The sequence below is a fragment of the Cottoperca gobio genome, chromosome 13 (genome assembly GCF_900634415.1).
Source record: "Cottoperca gobio chromosome 13, fCotGob3.1, whole genome shotgun sequence".
Classification (NCBI taxonomy): Eukaryota; Metazoa; Chordata; class Actinopteri; order Perciformes; family Bovichtidae; genus Cottoperca; species Cottoperca gobio.
This window is the reverse complement of record NC_041367.1, coordinates 21,558,056-21,580,929: the sequence shown is the minus strand read 5'-3', so window position 1 is coordinate 21,580,929 and position 22,874 is coordinate 21,558,056. Positions and strand designations below refer to the sequence as shown.

Sequence of the window (22,874 nt, the reverse complement as noted above, 5' to 3'; positions counted from 1 at the left end):
AAGTGAAGAAACAAATGTTTTAATCAAAAAAACATATATAGGGTCCGTTTAAATTATGCTTCCTAATTAGGGCAGTGACGTATTGCAGCCGTTTAATTTAGATTTCACTTTTGCAGTTTGAACCCAGATCTCCTCCTCATACTTCCTCCTCTGACTGCTGAGTGCAACCTACATCACCAGTTGCAGCTGCACACAGGGCGAGTTTAATCAGTAAAAGTGATGTGTTATTTACAATCAGGGTGGTGATGAAGCGACTCTGAGAAACTCACCAGCAAAACAGCGCTCTGGATGTTTTTGATGATTACAGAGATCAGATTTGAACACCAAGCCTGCATGAGACTACGGTAAACTACGTCCTCATTCTTACAGCGTAAATGTAACGCTATAACTCATGTTTGCAAGTAGGCTACAATTTAATGTTAAGAATAGCTTCTGCGTTAAGAGATATGACAGAATTGGCTTCCAACACACTTAGGATGGCGTCTATCCGACCGATGGAACCGTTTTAAATATTTCATACAATGTGTTTATGGAGGAATACTGTGTAGATTTGAGCTCACATGATACATATGAGTTTAAATACTTTAATTTTATATAAAGGATATGTGCATCCTGTAAACATATAGGCCTGTCAATTATCTGTAAATAAACACGTGTGCATGAATTATGACCACCACAGTCAGTATTTTTTTACCAAGTGTTTTTATTGCTCTTTAGAAAACAAGATTTGAACTTTTTTTTTTCAGCTTTTTCAAAGAGGTGCACTCAGGTGGACAACATGCGTTTTTGTTTTCAACTGAAGAATATGTATTTAACAAACAAATTAATAAAATGATATATAAAGATGTGAAAACTATAAAATAATATGTGTGTGTATATATAAAGAAAATGTGCATACATATCCAAAACACCATTTAGGAATACTCTCTATTTCACTCTCCTGTATAGAGCACATGGAAAGAGTAACCTACACACACCACTAAAGTTAGACTGTCCGTTAGAGTCTCTGTTACAGTAACTGTTCTTACACTGACCAAAAATATAAATGCAACACTTTTGTTTTTGCTACCATTTTTCATGAGCTGTAATCCAAGATCTAAGATTTTTTCTATGTACACAAAAGTGATATTTTATAAAAAAATCTTTAATGCTGCTACTCTATGCCACTTTAAACTAATTTAAATGATTTTTATTCTGTAATATTAAATCTGCTATTTTATCTCTTTACTTTAGCATTTTAATGGTGATATTTTTTACAATCTTTAATGCTGTTACTCTATGCCACTTTAAACTCATTTAAATGCTTTCATTCTGTACTGTTCATTGTTGCTATAACTGGTTTAACATTGAATGTGTATACATTTAAGAGTTTCTCTGATAAATGTGTTTCATGTTGTTTACACAATTAGTGGAAAAGTGATTAAAGAATATTATTGGAGAAAAACTGGCTTTAACCGATAGATTTTGATAGATTTGTTTATGAAGCGGGCTTTAAACCTAGATTTTGCCAAAAGAATCTGGACTCACAGAGATGTCTGTGTTTTAAACGTTAAAAGGTCAATAAAGAGGTTGACACGGTAAACGTAAAAAGTACGAAGACTACCAAGAATGGGTAGCAAAAGGAGTAAACCAGTTGAAAGGCCACAGGTGTCCATTGCTGATGTCATGCTTTCAAAATATGGCCCTGATAGTTTAAAACATTTACAAGAATGGTGTGATGAATGTGGTTTCCCAGCAGGAGGGTCGTTAAGTACGGCACAGATAGGGAAACTAGGCATGATCTCCAATGTTATTTTATACTATTTTAACACTATTTCACACTCATTTACGTCAACACTGTGATTAGTGTACTGCAAATGCTCTTATTTGGTCTAATTTTATACTAATTGTTATGTTTTTTCTTTGAAGCACTTTGGGCTGCAATTCTTGTATGAAAGGTGCTATACAAATAAAGTGGGTGTGCCTAAGGCTGGTCACAATAAAAGTATATATATATATATATATATATAAATATATATATGGCCTTTTATTGTGACCAGCCTTAGGCACACCCACTTTATTTGTATAGCACCTTAAAAGCAGACAATAAAAGTGTGTATATATATATATATATATATATATATATATATATATATATATATATATATATATATGTATAATATTATGTATATATATATAATGTATATATATGTATCTATATATATGTATATATATGTATATATATGTATATTATATATATCTTAGAGAGGTATAGAGAGAGATAGGAGAGAGAGAGATAGAGAGATGAGATAGAGTAGAGAGATAGAGAGAGGAATAGAGGAGAGGGAGAGAGAGAAGATAGAGAGATATAGAGAGAGAGAGATAGAGAGAAGAGAGAGAGATAGATAGATATAGATAGAGATGGAGATAGAGAATATATATGTATATATTAGATGATAGAGAGAGAGAGAGATAGGTATAGATATAGAGATATATAGGTATATAGAGAGATATATATATATATGTATATAGATATATATATATATATATATATATATATATATATATATATCTATCTCTCTCTATATATATATATATATATATATATATATATATATATATATATATATATATATATGGCCTTTTATTGTGACCAGCCTTAGGCACACCCACTTTATTTGTATAGCACCTTTCATACAAGAATTGCAGCCCAAAGTGCTTCAAAGAAAAAACATAACAATTAGTATAAAATTAGACCAAATAAGAGCATTTATATATATATATATATATATATATATATATATATATATATATGGGGTTGGCAGACCGGGGTGGTGGTTCCCCTATTTAAAAAGGGGGACCAGAGAGTGTGTGCCAACTACAGGGGTATCACACTTCTCAGCCTCCCTGGTAAAGTCTACTCCAAGGTACTGGAAAGGAGGGTTCGGCCGGTAGTCGAACCTCTGATTGAAGAGGAACAATGCGGATTCCGTCCTGGTCGTGGAACAACAGACCAACTCTTTACTCTTGCAAGGATCCTGGAGGGGGCCTGGGAGTACGCCCATCCGGTCTACATGTGTTTTGTGGATCTGGAGAAGGTGTATGACCGGGTCCCCGGGTGATACTGTGGGAGGTGCTGCGGGAGTATGGGGTGAGGGGGTCACTTTTGAGGGCCATCCAATCCCTGTACGCCCAAAGCGAGAGTTGTGTCCGGATACTCGGCAGTAAGTCGGACTCGTTCCCAGTGAATGTTGGCCTCCGCTTTATCACCAATCCTGTTCGTGATTTTCATGGATAGGATATCGAGGCGTAGTCGTGGAGGAGAGGGGTTGCAGTTCGGTGACCTGAGGATCTCATCGCTGCTCTTTGCAGATGATGTGGTCCTTATGGCATCATCGGTCTGTGACCTTCAACAGTCACTGGATCGGTTCGCAGCCGAGTGTGCAGCGGTTGGGATGAGGATCAGCACCTCCAAATCTGAGGCTATGGAGAGATTATATCTCCTCACTGGCCTGGGAACGCCTCAGGATCCCCCAGTCGGAGCTGGAGGATGTGGCCCGGAGAAGGGAAGATTGGGGTTCCTTACTAGAGCTGCTGCCCCCGCGACCCGATCCCGGATAAGCGGTAGACGATGGATGGATGGATTGATATATATTTTATATATATATATATATATATATATATATATATATATATATATATATATATATATATATATATATTATATATATATATTATATATATATATTTATTATATATATATATATATATATATATATATATATATATATATATTATATATATAAATGGAATTACAGCCAAAAAAGTTACTGCAGATGAAGTTTTTTCAAGAACAACAATAGCAGTATTGTAATTGATAGCCAGTGATGCATGATGTCCAATTTAGTGGACAGATGATTAATCGCAATTTCCTCCCAAATATAAAATCAATACTTTGACAATTTATAAATTATATGATTTCATAGTTGTTACTTGATGTCACCAACATTTTTATACCTGCAAGGGTCTCTTTCCATAGAAGGATTGGCAAGATATTGATGAGTGACTGGATATTTCTGGCTGTCTGTCGGCCATCTTGGTTTTGGCCACTTACAACGGCTTGCCACTGAGTAGCAGTGTATGGGATGATGCAATAGTGTTCACTTTAGTGGCTGATGTGCAATTATACCTTCAAATCCATGCATATACAAGAAAACAGCTTTTGATTAGCTGTCCACTGTAGTGACCTCTATGCGTGTAAGGCGTGAAAAAACTTTTTAAACCAACACACATTTGATTATATTATTTATTATATAATTTATTTGAGTGTGTGTGTGTGTGTGTGTGTGTGTGTGTGTGTGTGTGTGTGTGTGTGTGTGTGTGTGTGTGTGTGTGTGTGTGTGTGTGTGTGTGTGTGTGTGTGTGTGTGTGTGTGTTAAAAATAATAATAATAATTATACAAACAAAATAGTGAACTTTAGAAACTCTGAGGTCGCAAGTAAAATTCCAGGGGCAAATTAAGTTAAAAGTGTGATGTCATTGAACATTAGATGAACATTGAAAACTGTTTTGCTTGCTGCAGTTATTCTGCCTGTTTGTGAGTTTATCCTTTAAATGTGTGAGACTTGCTTCTCTCTGAAACATGTTTCCTGTAGTGATGAACACAGAATTATCACTGAGCTCTACTCTCTAGGAGTTTATTTTTATCTTTTGGTTTTGACTTTACGGCTTATTTACTGCCCAACCAGACTTTGCACCTTCATCAACCACATTTCCAGCAACAGTACTTTACGGATAAATCCACTGCACGTTGCCCAGCACCAGACCACAGACACACAAAGTTAGAGACTTAGTCACTAGTTGGTCATTTCTGCTGCCCCACTATTCACCTATTCTGAGGAGGGAGAAAACAGCACCCTTTGTAACATCACTTTCAGTCCACATACTGTACACCTGCACCACACCTCTGTTTGTTGGAAAGAATACTTCAGAATTTATTTTAATTAATTTTATGACCCCAACAATGATTATGCATTTTGAATACGCTACAGCTCTGGAGGTTTTCAGTACATGCCGAGGGGTTCCACTTATTGGGGACTGAGAGCACTATCAGCTCAACAATCATCATCTGATAACTCTGTAGTGGTGTTAAGAGTTATTAATCATGTACAGTACTTTGCATAACTTAGTTTTGTACAACTACACATGACAACTTGGACCACAAACACACATGCACTACTGAACTGAAGATAGTCAGAATCAGGACCAGGCGGCAACCTCCAGGTCTGACAAGTGAAGCCAATATGGAAGTACCTTTTTAAACTTGCATTCTCCATATCCACTTGCATATCCAGCAGGGGGGCGACACCACTGGCTGCAAAAAGCAGTCTGATTGTATAGAAGTCTATGAGAAAATGATATTACTTCTCACTTGATTTATTTCCTCAGTTAACTTTGCTTAATGAGTTTATGTTCTCAAGTTTCAAGTCCTCAATACAGCACAATGTTCATTTAGTAAATGGTGGTCCCATTTAAAGTAAAATAGAAGATAAAGCAGGCTATGTTTTAGGGCGTGGCTACCTTGTAATTGACAGGTCGGTACTACGGTGTGGTCTGGCCTGGGTTCTTCAAAGTTAATACTTTGCGCCACACTTTTGTGTCACAAAACCGAGGTGACGATGTCCAAAATGCCATACTCGAAGCTTCAAAATCCTAGTCCAAAAACCAATAGGTGACGGCACTGTGACTACCGTCACTTCTCATACAGTCTATGATCAGGACTGAACGTCGGGTTGTATGAACTGTGAAGCATTCACTTACTGTTATACATACTGAAGTGCTTTTGGATGATGGCTTAGAAAAAAAGGGTAACGAACTCTCGGTCAGTGACTACAAATCTGATTTCCACCACTGACTGGACATCTTCTCCATAGCAATGATGGCTGAGACTCATGGGTATTGTAGTATTTAGAGCCAATTACTATATACATATACTGACAGAAAAAGACACAATTTCTCAGAAGCGAAGTTGAAATAATTAAAACTGGTCGCCATAACATAAACCTATATGATTGTTAAAGTGTGTGAGCGACTGGAGGGTTTTTAAGTTGAGAAACATTGATGATCAGGGTGGGGAATACTCCCAGAAGCAGTAGCTCTTCCCTCTTCACAAATCTATAGAGGTGGAAGATCACAATACAATCACTTTCCTATTGAGTAATGAAATGAAGTCTTGAACACCTGACAGCTTCCTCTAACAGTTCCTCCACTGAGGGTGTCTGAGCAGCGGAAGATGAAGCCCCTGAGAGAAAATAATCACTAATTTCTGCTTATCCATATTTCTCCATCTGGATCTGAGCAGAAACCAGCAGAACTGAGGCAATATGTTGACGAGCCATAATCAACTCCCGCCTCAACTAAAGAAGTTCAGACGATTTGTGTACATCAGTCCTGTCATCACCATCCTCGCTCTCGCCCAGCTGCTGTGGACCTACAGGTGAGCAAAATTCTTTTTTTTAGTTCAAATATAATAGTGTATTTTTTTCAGTTTCAATTAATTTTTTCAAATGATCTAAACCAGGGGTAGCCAACACGGTGCCCGCGGGGCACTTGGTCGCCTGCAGGGACTATGTGAGTCGCCCGCAGGGCATGTTCTAAAAGTAGCACTAGTCACCATGAAGCTCCATCTAAAATTTGTAAAATTTGTAAATTTCCATGTAAATTTGCTGTTTTGTTTTTTTAAATCAATGACACTTGCATTATTCATTTATTTTAAATGACAATATTAAATATAGAATTAAAAAAACTAAAATGTTTTATAAATATATGAACTCTGACCCTGTAGGGTCTTTTTCTGCACTGCGGGCAGAACAAGCCGAGAGTTAAAGCAGCTTTGGGCAGCAGCATCTCTTTTCATCCAAGCCGGTGAACAAGTCACACAAAGCAACAGAAGCTTTATTTAGAGCTGCACATGTTTGTTACAAAGTTAGTGGTTTGTACAAACAGGATATGGTTTGAAGATGTAACAGTTAATGATTTCCTAACTTGTTTTACAGAAGTGATACTTTGTGCTAAAATATAACTGGTGTGATTTTGAACAAAATGCTTCAAATGTGCTCATTCATACACAACTGTCAAAGATATTTACAAAAATATCAGAGATGTGATAACTGTGACTTTCAAATGTTGAAATAGATTGAGAACATAAATAAATTATGTTTAAATATATCTGTTTCCTACCATAAATCATTGTTAATAATTATTGTGAGGAATAATTAACATTAACATGTGATCAGACAGTCTCTTCACATAGATGAATATTTATTATGATTATTATTATTATTAATGATATTATCATTAAAGGTGAACCGTGCAACTATGTTATTCAGGAAGTTTGTATCAAACAAGTAGCCCTTCGTATTATTCAGCACCCTTGAAGTAGCTCTCAGTATCAAAAAGGTTGGTGACCCCTGCTCTAAACTTTTGGCACGGATAAAGCTCTATACATAGGTTACTATATATGGAACTATTGAAACTACTTTTTGTACCTAATATAAACTGTTGACAGCGCAGGTGGAGAAGGAAACATTAGCGTGGCTTAAATGTGCAGCAGGTTTTCATATCTTAAATGAATAAAGTTGTCGGCAATGTTTCACTTTAGCAGATTATGAGACAATGAGCCCCTGGGCACAGACCCACCAATTCTCCTTCATGGAAGCAAGACACAGACTTTATAAGCCTCTTGTTGTTGTTTTGTGTCTCTTTGTAGTTTTTGTCACTTTGTAATTGTTTTGATGTTTTTGTAGAGATGTTTTGTCTGTTGTTTGCTCCTTTTTTTTTGCAGTTGTTTTGTGTCTCTTTTATACTTGTTTTGCATCCCTGCAGTGGCTTTGTGTCTCTTCTGTGGCTGTTTTGCCACGTCATTGGTAGTCTCTCTGTGGTCTCTTTGCAGCTGTTTTGCATCTCTATAGTCTTCTACATGTGTATGTGTGTAAGATCTGAATATGTCCCCATGATTTTAAATGTACCCTGCAGGAATATCACTCTTTGATTTGAACACAGACCTGATGTCTATTGTAATTTTCTGATGTTATCCATGTATATTTATTAGAATAAGTGGTTTCTCTTTTCATATCTTTTGACCAGTTTAAAACATTTAAATTATCATACAGTATGTCCAGCTATACAGTGCTGACCTGAGGTTATTACTGATGCAATGGCAGAGGAGCAAAAGCAGTCATATGCATCCATTTCAGTGTTTTGTTAGAGGGATCTTCTTTACTTCTTTACTTTGTGCTGATTCAGGGGCGGAGACCTGCATGCCTCATTAAGTCACCTGATGAATAACCTTTTTATGGATTTTATTTTCAGATGTTGTGCCAGTTAAGTAATAGACAAATGGAAGAAATTGCAGCAGCTGAAAGGTTGATCAAGTTATATTATCCGTCGTCTTTGTGTCTACTTCTTTCTGGTATTTGTTTCACCACTGGCATTTTTCTTGTGAAAGAGGAGTCGATTTGACAGGATTTCCTAGATACTGTGATCTCACTTTCTGATAGTAGTATGCCTTTTGTTATTGGCATAGTATTATCCGAAAGCAACCAGGTGCCATCCAGTTGTGCCAACTATTGTCCGTTACTAGTTTTGTCATATTGTCTCATATTTCTATGATATGTGGCGATGGTGGTCGAGGGATTAGGTTTCCAAACAGAACACCAGAAGGTTGTGAGTTCAATACCAGGCTGCCACCATTCAGTCCCTGAGCAAGTTGCTTTACCCTGAGCTGCTGCAGGGAGACTGTCCCCGTATTAGTTCACTGTAAGTCTCTCTGGATAAGAGCGTCTGCTAAATGACCTGTAATGTAATATGGCTAGCTTCATTTCCATAACTGACTTTTATTTATTTTTTCTGTTGTAATTTTGTGACGTTGTAATGTGAAATTGTAGGTTGCAACTTCCTATTTACTGGTGGCATTGGGGCAGGAGAGATCATATAAAACGTAGAGCTTCAGCAGATTCAGCTGACTATTGCAATAAGGAAGGTTTTTTCATTAACACCCAAGTGAAAAAAAATGATATTTAAAACATCTCAATACAATACAATTTTTCACTGGGTTGGTTAGCATCTCTTTGTGGTCTGTTTGCTTGTCTTTGTAGTTATTTGACTTTTCAATAAGGAATGTTAACTGTCAATAATCTGTACACTGTTTTTACTGGCTTTTTCAAACAAACATCTGTAACTTTGAGTGGCATTTCTTCACACTTGGTTTTAACACCCCAACTGAAGAAAGGCTCATGGTGTCATGTGCTACGGGTTTGTTTTCTCACTTCCACATCTGACAGGAAAATGCAGCAATCTCTCTTTATTGTATCAGAGAGATGCAAAACAATGTGAGGAGGGAAAATAGTCACACAAATTATTTTATCTAAGGTGGTTTTTACACTTGCCTGAGGTGGAAATAATGACGTACATGAAGCATGTGACTTATTTGTCGCTAAAGCTTCCCTTGAAGAGATTAAAATGAGAAAACATCAGATCTGTGTGGACCAATGAGGAGACTATAATGTCTATAATTAGGTTGTTTCGCCAGTTGATTTGTTAGAGTCACATGCACACTAACCATCTTCTTAACCTGGCAACATTATTGTGGAGACTCTTGTCCACAGTCAGGGATAAGGATGACAAAGAGGAGGTGTAGTGTCACACACACAGCTTTATTGGCACACAGGTAAGCTTTCTATTACAGGCACAGCGTCGTGGCTCACCAAGCGTCTCCGTCTTCTCTGGAACCCAGCCTACTGCAAGAGAACAGAACCAGGCCATCACCGTGCATTTATTATGTGACTGATTACCTGATTCCGTTCAGCTGTCTGGCCTCCAGCTGGGACACTCCTGTCTCTCCCCAGCAGCCGGCGCCCTAACCACACCGGACTGCCACAATTATCAAGCACGTTACGATCTCATAATACTTCGTGAATTTGCTCTTTTCACACAGCGACACACACAGAAGGACTCAAAGCTCCCGCTTCACAAGTTCCTTTGTCTTTTACACACGCGTACGCAGAGCACGTAGTGACGGTGTCAGGACCGTCCACACACGGCGGTCCTGTTTGGCGCGCCCCCAACCGGCGCACTCACCCACACACACTCACTCTCTCTTCCACACACAAACACATTTTTGGAGAAAACCAAAATGTATTTATTCATAAATAGAGTTCTTCCACTAGAACGCAACACCCTAGCCACAGACTGCATCCAAAGACATGTTGTTAACCTTGTTTCTTGGGTTTCACTGGCATTCCAACAATAGAAGTTCAGATTCATTTGTGAATTTGCCCGTTTAACAGACACAAACAGAAGGACTCAAAGCTCCACATGTTCCTTTGTCTTCTACACATGTATGTGCACGCATATTTGATATTTGATTGTTTAGTATTAGATATTGTATGATTTGACATTTATTATCATATTAATAAAAACTTTTTGGAATATAAATGCCTGTTTGTTTAATGTTATACAAAAGTGACTATTGCCAAACCTCTACTATTAAATCATTCCGAAATCTTTCAACCTTTACTAGCTATGGATATGGTCATTTTGTTATAATTATTGATTTAATTATTAATCAGATTTCCCAACTGATTGACTAGTATATTTTATGAGACTACATTAACTGACTACATAATTTCCTTCGCAAAACAGAGGAGAGAATGTGAATGCGCAAAGCAGCAACGCAGTAGACACTAAAACGTGCACATACATTAGATAAATAACATAAGCGTTTAGTTTATTTAATAAAAGAGCACTTGTTCAATGTGAAAAGTGAGTTGTGAATATTAAAACATTTCAGGGGGGTTTCATGGTTTTTAATTGTTTGACTGGCTCTGTTTAATGGCACCTGACAGGAGAATTAGTGCCACCAGATGTTTGTCTCGATGCACCCATTTCCTAATTTTCACATAACAGTAGTGGATGGAAACACTATAAGGTAACAATAGATAACGTTTCATCTTTCCCCCCTGGTCTTTCTAAGTGGTATTATTGTTGGCGCAGCTTTCACAAAGCCAACCGGATCGATTTCCGTTTTCCTCAGAGCGTAGTACTAGCAACAAATTTAGCAACTTATTCGGACAATCGGGGAAAAAGCAAAAAATATACTATATTGAAAAATAAATTATATTGTAATTCATTCCCAATGATGCTCAGAGCAGTCGCAGTCCACGATTCTTCTGCCAACAGCACAGGCTCTCTCCTTTTGTCTTTCCCGCCGTGCGCAGGCATGTCTCTCGATAATCTCTATAAAAGGATATCCACACATAAAGGCAGAATATGTAGGCAATGGGACAAGCTGCTTGTAGTCTCATTAGTATTGACCAATCACTTTGGAGCAGGCTTTGGTTGATTGCAGGTATACAGCAGTATGGAGAGCAAAAGAGGTGGCATGCATTGGCCAAAAAGCAATCTCAACTCATAGGCTATTGTGTAATGATGATTCAGCTTACAATTAGTTTAAAATGAGTTTGGAAACTAGCTACTTGTGAGACAATCTGGTTTTAGACGTAGTCTCTCAACTCCAGCTCCCTTGTTGTGTCACAAGTTGCGAATCATTGTCCTTATTCTGACTCTGACCTTTGGAGCTAGTGCTATCTACTTTCATTGAAAAAGAGTTGCCAACACTTTCCAGGACACACTGCATTTCGTTTTCCACAGCTTTGTGCCGTAAATCAACCCTTCATTTTTCCGGGAGCTCGTACTCGAAGGCAGACAGAATTGTATAGCGAAAGCCATTATGTACAATCAACATTTAAATCAAGTTAAAGCTGAAAACTTGTCTATTGCTACTATAAGTTGCATTTCCTGGAAATGTAGGCTAAATTAGGGTGGATACCAATTACATATCACTCTAACTCCTCCTTTTCCCTCAGTGGACGAGAGTCATAATTACAATGGGCACTAGATGTCTTTGTCACTTGAGTATAAACATACAGTCTGTTGTTTTTAGGTATTTGCCTTTTTATTGAGGGAGGGTGGAAAACAATGGGCTTCATAATATGCCTCCTCCTCTCTTACCACCTTGAATTGTTCTCTGTAATTATGTTATATAACTTCCCCAAAATCATTTGCTATGGATCCGCAGGACCGACAAGACCTTCCCGTTCTGGACCCAGTACAACCAAGCAACCAGTGAGCCTCAGATTCCAGTGCAGCTAACAGTGCCTCAACAACATGGTCCAGGACAAATGGGTAAACTAACCATTGTTAAATGCTGCTTGATGTTTTTAGTAAATGTAAAAATATGCTGAATTTCCTGTTGCTGAACTTCTCTCTCTTGATCATTCTCTATTCACTGTAATGTTATTCATTTTTTCATTGTTTCCATTCTTGATGAGGTAAATATCACTCATTGCATTATGTCAGGGTTTTTTTCACATTTACACCAATCAGAACATTTCAAAATGGTATGAAAATAATTTTTTGTATTTGTGGGATCAAAGTTTATCTGAAAGCAGGATATACAATGTCGTCACAGGGTGATTACATGAATATAAGTCTGCTAGTAAAAACTATGATATGGTGAATTTCTCTAGACACAGAGTACGGTATAATGGAAGCTCAGTATTCATGTTAAGGGTGTTTTGACTTATCATTAGGCCCTGCAGTGGGTAATTCAACCATGTCTGCTTATACAGTATACTTCTAATTTGCTACAGCAAAAACATTTAGTAAAAGATTTATGCCATCTGAATTGTGCTTTTCAACAACTCTAACCTCACCCAAAAGTGATATCACGGTGTCGGGAATTAAACCTGCACATCACTGCAGCAAGATACAAGGTTAACCGTAGGTCTGTAGGTCAGCAAAAACAAGGATTAACAGGAGTAGCAAAATATTTCTAATGTGCAAAAATAATATCAAATTAAATAATGCTTTAGGGTTAGGAAAATATCCCTGTCATAGAACTGAAGGTCAAAATCATGAAAATAAGACCCAAGTTGTTGAATTGTCCATTTATTGTGCGATCACCCCATACTAAACATGTTTTCGATTTCCTGCTGTTGTAGTGCAGAGAGAAATGCGCATCTTAGTAGCTTTTGTGTTTTCCTGTTGACAATGTCTAGGCACAAGCTTAGTTTAATATGTTTCACTCATGCAGCTCCTCTGGGACAAAAGGTGCCTCTTGTAGCAGTTAATGCGACAAAGACGTTGCTGGTGGCAGCTTATCAGGAGCACCGCACAACGAAAAAGGAGGTCAGTGAAGAAAGCAGAACACCAACTCAAGTGTTGCTTCCTGTGGATGCAACATGATAATTAAGACTAACCAGAATGGCGCTCCGCGAGCACAGACCACCGTCAAGGCCAACGCTGAAGTCCCATGCTCCTCGGACGGTCCTATTTCCTGAGATGGGAAATTGTTCTTTTGACTTCAATCTTTTCATGAGCTTAAAGTTGCAATGTGGAATCATTATGGACACGACAAACAGATGTGCTGTAGATCTATTTTATAGGACAGTGGTTCCCAAACCTTTTCTGCAGGGCCAGTCTTTTGTAGATAAGAATATCTTCGAGCTTCTTCGAAGGAATAAAATGACAAATCACCTTTACAGTGGAATTATTAAAAGTCTAACTGTGTAATACTGTAACTTGTACTGTGTAACTTTTACTGTGTAACAGCATTTCTGCTTTCAACATATTTTCTCAAAATGACCTCTCTGGCTTTTAAAACTTCACCAGGTCCCTGAGAGAAAAAACTGAAACCTGAAAATTTTCTTTGCAAAAATGACACCTTTAATCACCACATCAAATGATCGGCATCACTGAATGTGACGTAAGATATCAGTAAACAGTCTTTGTTACTGTCGCTTCATCCACCTGCAGAGCAAAGCGGCTGTCTCGTCACTCGTCATTAAACCGCTCCTCTATGTCCTTTACATCAGGGGTCTTCAATGTTTTTCAGGCGAAGGACCCCAAACTGGTGTAGCATGGAGCAGGTACCCCCTACTGCAGTGCTATTCAAACGAGGGGGGGGGGGGGGGGTGCTGTCGGAGGTTTGTGCGAGAGGGGGAGAGACAAACAGTTTCACAACCCCCCTGCTGTACAAATAAATTTGATTTGATTTGATCATGGGAATTTTCCCAGTCAGTGACTCATTTTTCTGATTATTCTGAAACCAAATGATTGAAGCTCAAATGCCTGGCCTTCAAACCTGCAATGCTAATGAAAGTGAAACCTGATTAGTGTCCGCCCCAAGATTCAGATCCGCTCTAAAATGTGACGGGTTCTTCCTAGGCCCATGTTCCTTGGTGGAGGTAGTAATAAAGCTGCGAAATACGTTAAAGACATTATATACTTGTACTAACATCATTATTCTTGTCTTCTGGTGCCAGGTTCGTGTTATTGCAGTGGTGCTCAGGAGCGAGATAGTTGCCTATCGCTGCTTCCTCCGTTGTCAGGAGCAACTGCACATCTCTGAAGCAGTCATGAACGTCCACATTGATCACTTTGACTTTGTGTACGGGACAGCAGACATCATGTGCCCTGTCCCCTCAGGCTGTGAGGCCCCATCTCATATTGCTGTGACCTCAGCTGCAGCCAACTCTGAAGGTACTATAGGTCGGTCAATACCGGGCCGTCGGTGAGCGTCTGCCACCGTAGCTTTTGCAGTGTGTCCTGCATCGTCATCACTTTTCAGCTCTGCTGACAGTCTCAACAGCTTTTAGACATGCTAGCGGTAGGACTCAAGGGATGTCAATGTCGGACTGAAATAACAGATCATCAATGGTGCCCAAAAGATTTATCCTGTCGACTTCGCTGATACTCTAGTGCCACCAGTAGGCTATTTTTTTTAAACATCTCAACATCTAGCAGATGGATTGGCACCACGATTTAATGGTGCCCAGGCGGCGTATCTTAATGACTTTGGTAATCTCTGACTTTTCATTTAGCACCATCATGAGGTCACAATTTTATTTTGTCCAATAGTTTCCTTTAATAACTAGATATGGCGTGACCTTTCCATCAGCAACAGTTGTACTTTGTGTTTATTGCTAATTAGCCAATGTGTTAAATGCTTATATGCAAATGTTAAATTAAGTATTACACATATGTACATAGTCAACCAAACTTACTGAAGAACAAGTAATTGAATATGTTATATGATCCACAAACATTTGGTATCTTCCTCCTGGTGATGACTTTATTCAGGTGTTTTTCAAACTCAAACTTTTAATCGTACTGTACTTTAAGTGTTAACGAGAGAAACAGGATTTTCAAAATGTGTCTGTGGTTCTTTTCTGTGAGCACTTAGATAAACTGGACAACAAGTTTTTGGAGGTGAAGAACCAGAAGGTGCAAAGTGACTCTTTTCCTTACAACTTCACTGTCTGCTTCTCCACCATGTTTGATTTCACCAACGTTCTGCAGGTAACATTACATTACACTGATTTTACAGTTATGTTTTTCACGTTTTTCCATTTCGTAATTAAGTTAAGATCCAAATTGGAAATAAGACTTGTTTTCTAAAATAACGAGCAGAAATAAGAAATGCAGAAGAGCTATAGGGCAGGCTAAAATAAACGTACTCATTTTACTAATTCCTTTCCCAGTGGCTTTAAATACTTATAAGTTATTATTTACGTGAGTCACCCGCAGGGACTACGTGAGTCGCCCGCAGGGCATGTTCTAAAAATAGCACTAGTCACCATGGAGCTCCGTCTAAAATTTGTATTTAATTGATTTGCTGTTTTTTTTTAATCAATAACACTTGAATTATTCTTTATTTTAAAATAACAATATTGAATATAGAATTTAAAAAACAATTTTTTTTTATGTATATGTGAACTCGGATTCTGTAGGGGTCAGAGTTCAATTCCATGCATAAGCTAAATCTCCATTTCCCTCTTCGCTGAGACAAGCTAGCGGGAGCAGCTACGATGGGGCGCTAGGTGCGTTTTTTACGCTAAACATGGCAGAAAAGCGAAAGAAAATTAACTATTTTCACAATGATTGGGAGGAAGAATAATTTTTACAACAGTGAAAGAAAAGTGTGTATGTCTCATTTGCGGGGCGACGGCAAAGCAACACATTGTGGCGACACTTCGGTACGTGTCACAGAAGCTACCATGCTAACTAACTAACTAACTACCTGCAGCACTGCGGGCAGAACAAGCTGTGAGTTAAAGCAGCTTTGGACAGCAGCAGTCTCTTTTTACGAGGCCGGTGAACAAGTCACAGAAAGCAAAGGAAGCTTCATTTAGAGCTGCACATGTTTGAAATAAAGAACAAGAAAGCCTTTTCGGACGAAGAGGTCTTGAAAGGTGCAATGATGTTATTGAAAACACTGTTCTAAGACGAGAAGAAAGGTTCCGATGTGATCTCCTCTCTCTCTACAAAGTTAGTGGTTTATACAAACAGTGAAGGTGTGACAGTTAATGATTTCCTAGTTAATGATTTCCTATAAAATGTTACAGAAGTGATACTTTGTACTAAAATATAACTGGTGTGATTTTGAACAAAATGCTACAAATGTGTCTGTTTTAGATATTTACAGATATTTACAAAAATATCAGAGATGTGATAACACTGACTTTCAAATGTTGAAATAGATTGAGAACATAAATAAATAATGTTGTATGTTTAAATGCGTGCGTGGCGCGGTTTCTATTTAGTTATCCCCTCCTTTCTTCCGCTCTGTAGGTGTGTCAGCTGCGAAGCCCCGCCCTTCTTAAAACTGAGCCGAAGGAGAGAATGTGAATGCGCAAAGTAGACAGTACAAACTGAAACGTGCACATAAATTAGATCAAGAGCATAAGCGTTTAGTTTATTTAACAAAAGAGCACCTGTCAATGTGAAAAGTGAGTTGTGAATAAAAAAAATATTATTTCTTTTGAAATTCGAGAATAAAGAAAAAAAACACCTTGAATTGCAGGCAGTGCGCTGGACTCCGTTGGCAGGGCTCAGAAACACTATATGAATATTTATTATGATTATTATTATTAATGATAATATAATTAAAGGTGAACCGTGCAACTATGTTATTCAGGAAGTTTGTATCAAACAAGTAGCCCTTCGTATTATTCAGTACCCTTGAAGTAGCTCTCAGTATCAAAAAGGTTGGTGACCCCTGGTCCAGAGGATATTTCCTCAATGCTACTTACTACTATTTGCCATTTTAATAATAAAGAAACCAAGACTTTCTAGTATCCGGAGTGTGTCAACCAAATATCTGTGTTGTGTTGTAGCTTGTCCAGAGTTTGGAAATGCTGCAGTTACTGGGGGTCAACAGAGTTATCATCTACAAGACTAGCAGCAGCCCTGAAACACAGAGTGTACTGGACTACTACACACACAAAGGTGGAGTATGGTGGAGGTTGAGTTTTGTTTTTTTTGTCATGTGTGTGATCCTTCCTTTCGCTCCCCAGGAGGAGGATAAAATGCTGTTCCAAAGTTCAATATCCTGCTTATCAGGTCCATGACAACAGTGTGTTTCCAGCTGGCCTGGTCAGACTTTTTTACAATGGAGATCGCTTGTTTTCCAGCCTAAAGCCACTGATATCATATTATACCATATCAACATGACATGGAACACTATCCAATATCCAGAAATCTCCTCCCCCTTAACTATGTTCATGTGTATACAGTGGTTTCTACATTGGTACAATGGGCGGTGATTGCCTAGTGGTCTAGTGGTTCGGCTTCCAAATACAACACCAGGAGGTTGTGAGTTCAATACTGGGCTTCCACCATTGTACCCCTGAGCAAGGTACTTAACTCTGAGTTTCTCCAGGGAGACTGTCCCTGTAGGTAGTTCACTGTAAGTCGCTCTGGATAAGAGCGTCTGCTAAATGACATGTAGTGTAATGTAATGTTTCACCAGTTCAGTGCTTTTAATGTGAAGCATCAGTAGTTAGCATTAGGAATAACTTAATTCAGCTCTGAGCTAAAATTTAGAAACAGTAATGCTGCTGCATAGTTTCCTGTGAAACCATGTATACCAACATGTATACCATGTACCGTATGTCAAGCCCCGGGTAGAGAGCCGGGCTTTGAAGCAAATTTTCGTATTGGCCAAACTGTGGAATTACTGTTTCTGTGTCCGTTTTGTGATGCCATGCAATTTGATTCCACAGCAGGAATGGCAGAGTCTGCCACTAACAATAGAAATATTATAATATACAAAAGTCAAAGAATTTCACAGAATGTAACAGAAAATGCTAAACCTCGGCTGCTAACATGTTTTCCACTGTTTCCTTCTCAGGTTTAGTAGAGGTGATTCCTTGGTCTTTCTCCAGATTTCTGAATGTGTCACATGGATTCAGTCCCAGCCACGGTCCAGGTGACCTCCACTACTTCGGCCAGATTCCTGCTCTGAATGACTGTATATATAGATACATGTACCAATCCCGATATGTGGCCCTGCACGATATGGATGAGCTCATACTGCCCCAGTCAGTCAACAGGTAGCCCTTTGTTAAAGACAATAGACACGTGGAATGAGAAATGAGACAAATGTCTTTCGATACTATTTGAAAATGTCTGTCATATTTCATAATAATCATATAAATGCTAATACAGCAGTTATTGATGCTGAAAGATTTACAAATGCAACACTTGAAAACGTGTTCAAATTCATTACAGCGTGCTGTGTGTGTGTTATAAAGCATGTATTCATTGTTTAAATACTGCTTTTATATGTAAATGTGTGTAAAAAGTTATTTTTAATGTCTATTTCTTCATCATTCTATTACCAGTTGGTTGGAGCTGTTGCCTCTGCTGGAAAAGAAGTATGGCGCTGACCGCTGTTACATGTTTGAGAATAATGAGTTCCCCATCACCTACACATTGCCTCCTCCCGCCTCCCAGAGTCCACCCCCACAGGGCTGCTGCCCCAGCTGGCGGAATGTGTCCGGGGTGAACATCCTGGCTCACCTGTTCCACGTGCCCATCATTACAAAGACTCATTACAGCAACTTCAAGATCATAGTCAACCCCCGAGCTGTGTTTGCCCCAAGCGTCCACGGACTGCTGAGCTCAAAGAACGGCTGCTCCTGGGTTGACAGAACTATAGCACGGATGTACCACACAAGGTAGACTGATGGTTGTGTACTTCCTCATCAAATCATATGTGTGATTGCAGCTTTTTTGTTGGGAGAATTCCTCAACCAGCTGTACTCTGTCAGTAAGCCTATCTAGAAAATATAGACCAACAGCTATATCTGATTCTATGGTGCTAGTGTTAAGCTCAGTTTGTATATAACTGTTATGTCCCTCTCTGTGCAGAGTGCTGAGAAATACCAAGATGAGACCAGACCAGCTGATTTATGATGGCCGACTACTGAGCTACAGCACCCACCTCATACCGAATGTCAATACTGTGTTCAGAGAGAGTGGACTCCTTCCAGAAGACGGCATACACTAGCGTGTGCATGTGGCAATATTTTTCACTGCTTATTTTAGTTTACGATAATAAACCTGGTTTATTAGTAATAATATTGTTCAAGAGAGCAGGAATGGTTCTGTAGCAGCAGTGTAACACGTAAATGTAACGCTGTGGACCGTGTGATGAGCTCTTTATATCTATATTCCTATTCCACGTAGTCCGTCATGTTGCTACAGTAGCTAAGAACAGACAAACCAAACACAACTCTACAGAGAGCCTTTCACGTTTTTTTGTTACCTAATTGTCACCGTTGTGGCTGGATTGTTAACCCTCGATTTGAGAAATTCTCACAAGATGGTTGAGGTTAGGCATTGACCTTGAATGATCAAGGCTAGGATAGGTTGTCATGAAGTTTTAACTTGCACCAGCTTATCAAAAATACTTATTCAATATAAATAACGTGTACGACACTGGAGACAAGGGCAATGGATTGTCAAAGTGTTCGAAACATGAAGTTGTTTACAAAAAAGCAGAATGAAATGAAATGTTACAGTTATGGAGAAAGGGGAGAACCCAAATGCTAAAAGAACAAACCAGTATTGGCACAAGGGAACATCAGGTAACATAGTTGACAAACTGACCAGGAACAAACGAAACGGACAGACACACACACACACACACACACACTAATCACAAGAACGGGACACAGCTGGAGGATGCAGGCAAAGAGACATAGGCAGGGTGATTGGACACAGGAGGATCTAATGAGGGCAGGGCAAAAGGGCTGCAGCCTTCGAGGCTGCATTTGTAGACCGATTACGTCACAGCGGCCGCGACAGGGATGTCCCATATCGGCGGTTCCTTCAAATGCAATTTCCGATTTGGAGGATACATCTGATGTATCCTTCACGGCCGCAGGTATCCCAAGATTCATTGCACGCCCAGAGAAGTCTTTCCGACGAGAAATGGCGCCCCTCAAACCAGCAGTAACAGCAAATGGATATACTTTTAAATGTAAGTATTGGGTTTCAACTCGCTCGAATAGCTAACGATACTAATGTTATAAAATCAAAGGACCTTATAACATAACATTTTCGCTAAAATGATAGGTTAAGTTACGCACTTTCGGACTAGAGCTCGCCAGAGTGATTGGAATTCTGCGGCTCAAAATGACGCTTACCTGCTAGGGCTAGCGGATTATTTTAAAGATGAACTGGTATCTTTTGAGTTACCATCCTCGCTAGATGGATTAATCGAACTCCCGTCCAGACTGGATCGGCGGATCCAGGTGAGGAGGCGAGAGAGACGACAGCGGCCACTAGGTCACCTCACATCCAGCCGGCAGCGAAGACCTGCGGCGCCCACCAGTTTCGATGCTGAGCCATTGCCAGGTGGACCTGAGCCCATGCAGGTGGGGCGCACCAGCCTCACCTTAGAGGAACATGAGCACCGTAGACGAAGGAACCTCTGTCTATACTGCGGCCAGGGTGGCCATTTCGTTTCCAGATGCCCAGCAAAAGACCGGGCTCACCAGTAATGGGGAACATACTGGTGAGCCGAACCCAAAGACTCTTCCCCAACCAAAGAGCCCTGTGTCACGTTCGACTCCTGTTGACTGACGGGTCCCACGCCCTCGCTACGTTCATTGACTCCGGGGCTGATGTTAGACTGATTACAGGGGCCTCAATGACATCACGGCTACCATCTTTACGAAGTTGGACCTTCGCAATGCCTACCACTTAGTTCGGATCCGGGAGGGAGACGAGTGGAAGACGTCTTTTAACACCGCCTCTGGACATTATGAATACCTGGTGATGCCGTTTAAATGATGTTCTTAGAGACATGTTGAACAAGCAGGTGTTCGTATACCTAGATGACATCTTGATCTACTTCCGTACCAAGGGGGAACATGTGCATCATCTCCAGGCCGTCCTTCAACGCCTGCTTGAGAACTCGCTGTTTGTAAAGACCGAGAAATGTGAGTTCCATACCACCTCTGTCTCGTTTCTGGGATACATCATGGGACGGGGGAGCATGCAGATGGACCCTGCCAAAGTCTCCGCGGTCACCTCCTGGCCTGTTCCTGACTCGCGTAAGCAGTTACAGCGGTTCCTGGGGTTCGCAAACTTTTACCGAAGGTTCATCCGTGGCTACAGCACGGTGGCTACCCCACTCACGGCCCTCACCTCTTCAAAGGTGCTGTTTCAGTGGTCTCCCTTGGCTGAGGGGGCTTTCCAGAACCTCAGGTCCCGTTTCACCTCTGCTCCCATCCTGCGAGTTCCGGACCCGGAGAGACAGTTCGTGGTGGAGGTGGACGCCTCCGACGTAGGGGTAAGGGGCATCTTGTCGCAGAGGGCGGCCGACGACCAGAAGCTTCACCCTTGTGCCTTCTCTAAAAGATTTTCGCCATCGGGAACCGGGAGTTATTGGCGGTTAAGCTGCCGCTGGAGGAATGGCGTCACTGGCTCGAGGGGACCAAGCTGCCTTTTCTGGTTTGGACTGACCACAAGAATTTGGCGTACATCCAATCAGCCAAGAGACTGAACTCCCAGCAGGCCAGGTGGTCCCTATTCTTCACCAGGTTCAACTTTTCTCTGTCCTACTGGCCTGGTTCCCACAACATTAAACCAGACGCCCTGTCTCGTCTGTTTGTGGGAGGGGAGGACTCCGTCACCGAGCTGGTTCCCATCTTACCAGTACCCCGCTTGATTGCGTCTTTATCTTCCGGATTCCACCCACAATCAAATGGGCCGACAGAACAGAAAATTCAGGAGATGGAGACAGCACTTCGGTGCATGATTTCCAATCATTCCTGACTTCTTTTATTTATTTGTTAAAGGTATTGGGGACGTCAGGAACCGTCCCTTGACCGGGGGGGTTCTGTCACAGTCTGCTCCAATTCTTCCTACCTCAGCCCGGTACTTTTTCACACCTCGCCTCCTTCTCACCTCACCAGCCAGCCACTCCCACCTCATCACCTCACCTTGGGCTCAGGCTGCTGCCAATTAATCAAGCCCTTATTTAAGCCTCTCCCAGTCACTCACTCAGTGCCAGATTGTTCTCTACTTATGTCAGACTTTCCAGCGATTACCCCCGGACTGATTTCTTGTTACCAACCCTGCCTGTCTCCGAACTACCCGCCTCGTCAAATCCCCGGAATACCCACCAGCCTTCTGTCCCCGACCTCGAGCTCGGTTTCCTCATCTCTGAACCTGGGTTACTTATGTCTGAGTAAGACCCTCTGCTGTGTGAAATTATCATTTTGCATTAAGTCTCTGCATGTGTCCTGGGATTTCCTGTACCTGCCTGTTCCAGTAAATAAACCTGTGTATCTACAATTCCTGGTTTCATGTGTGTTGCTTTTGGGTCCTTACACTCTCCGTGACACACATGCAGTTGCAGGTTATCTGTCCTTCCAGCTGGAATTGATTTGATTCTGTTAAATAACACCAAAGCTCTAACTTCTATATTTTTTCATTTCTTACCAGAAGGTGATTCATTTTGGAATTACCACCACAAT

At 40.2% G+C, this 22,874-nt stretch overlaps 2 protein-coding genes across 2 annotated transcripts; both read left to right on the top strand.

Moving 5' to 3' along the window:
- Positions 1-167: 167 nt before the first annotated feature.
- Positions 168-22,692, top strand: LOC115017372 (uncharacterized). Its single transcript, XM_029445728.1, has 10 exons — positions 168-344; positions 6,341-6,475; positions 12,116-12,222; positions 13,133-13,227; positions 14,364-14,580; positions 15,284-15,399; positions 17,217-17,328; positions 18,233-18,434; positions 18,726-19,061; positions 19,255-22,692. The coding sequence occupies exons 2-10, from the start codon at positions 6,363-6,365 to the stop codon at positions 19,391-19,393; spliced, it is 1,437 nt and encodes a 478-aa protein (XP_029301588.1). The 5' UTR covers positions 168-344; positions 6,341-6,362; the 3' UTR covers positions 19,394-22,692.
- LOC115017374 (uncharacterized mitochondrial protein AtMg00860-like) lies at positions 21,180-22,692 on the top strand. Its single transcript, XM_029445730.1, has one exon. The coding sequence runs from the start codon at positions 21,197-21,199 to the stop codon at positions 21,896-21,898; it is 702 nt and encodes a 233-aa protein (XP_029301590.1). The 5' UTR covers positions 21,180-21,196; the 3' UTR covers positions 21,899-22,692.
- Positions 22,693-22,874: the final 182 nt, after the last annotated feature.

Coding starts and splice junctions, on each gene's coding strand:
- LOC115017372 (XM_029445728.1), top strand. CDS start 6,363: ATGTTGACGAGCCATAATCAACTCCCGCCTCAACTAAAGAAGTTCAGA. Junction 6,476..12,115: donor CAGCTGCTGTGGACCTACAG/GTGAGCAAAATT, acceptor ATGGATCCGCAG/GACCGACAAGACCTTCCCGT. Junction 17,329..18,232: donor GGACTACTACACACACAAAG/GTGGAGTATGGT, acceptor TTTCCTTCTCAG/GTTTAGTAGAGGTGATTCCT.
- LOC115017374 (XM_029445730.1), top strand. CDS start 21,197: ATGTTGAACAAGCAGGTGTTCGTATACCTAGATGACATCTTGATCTAC.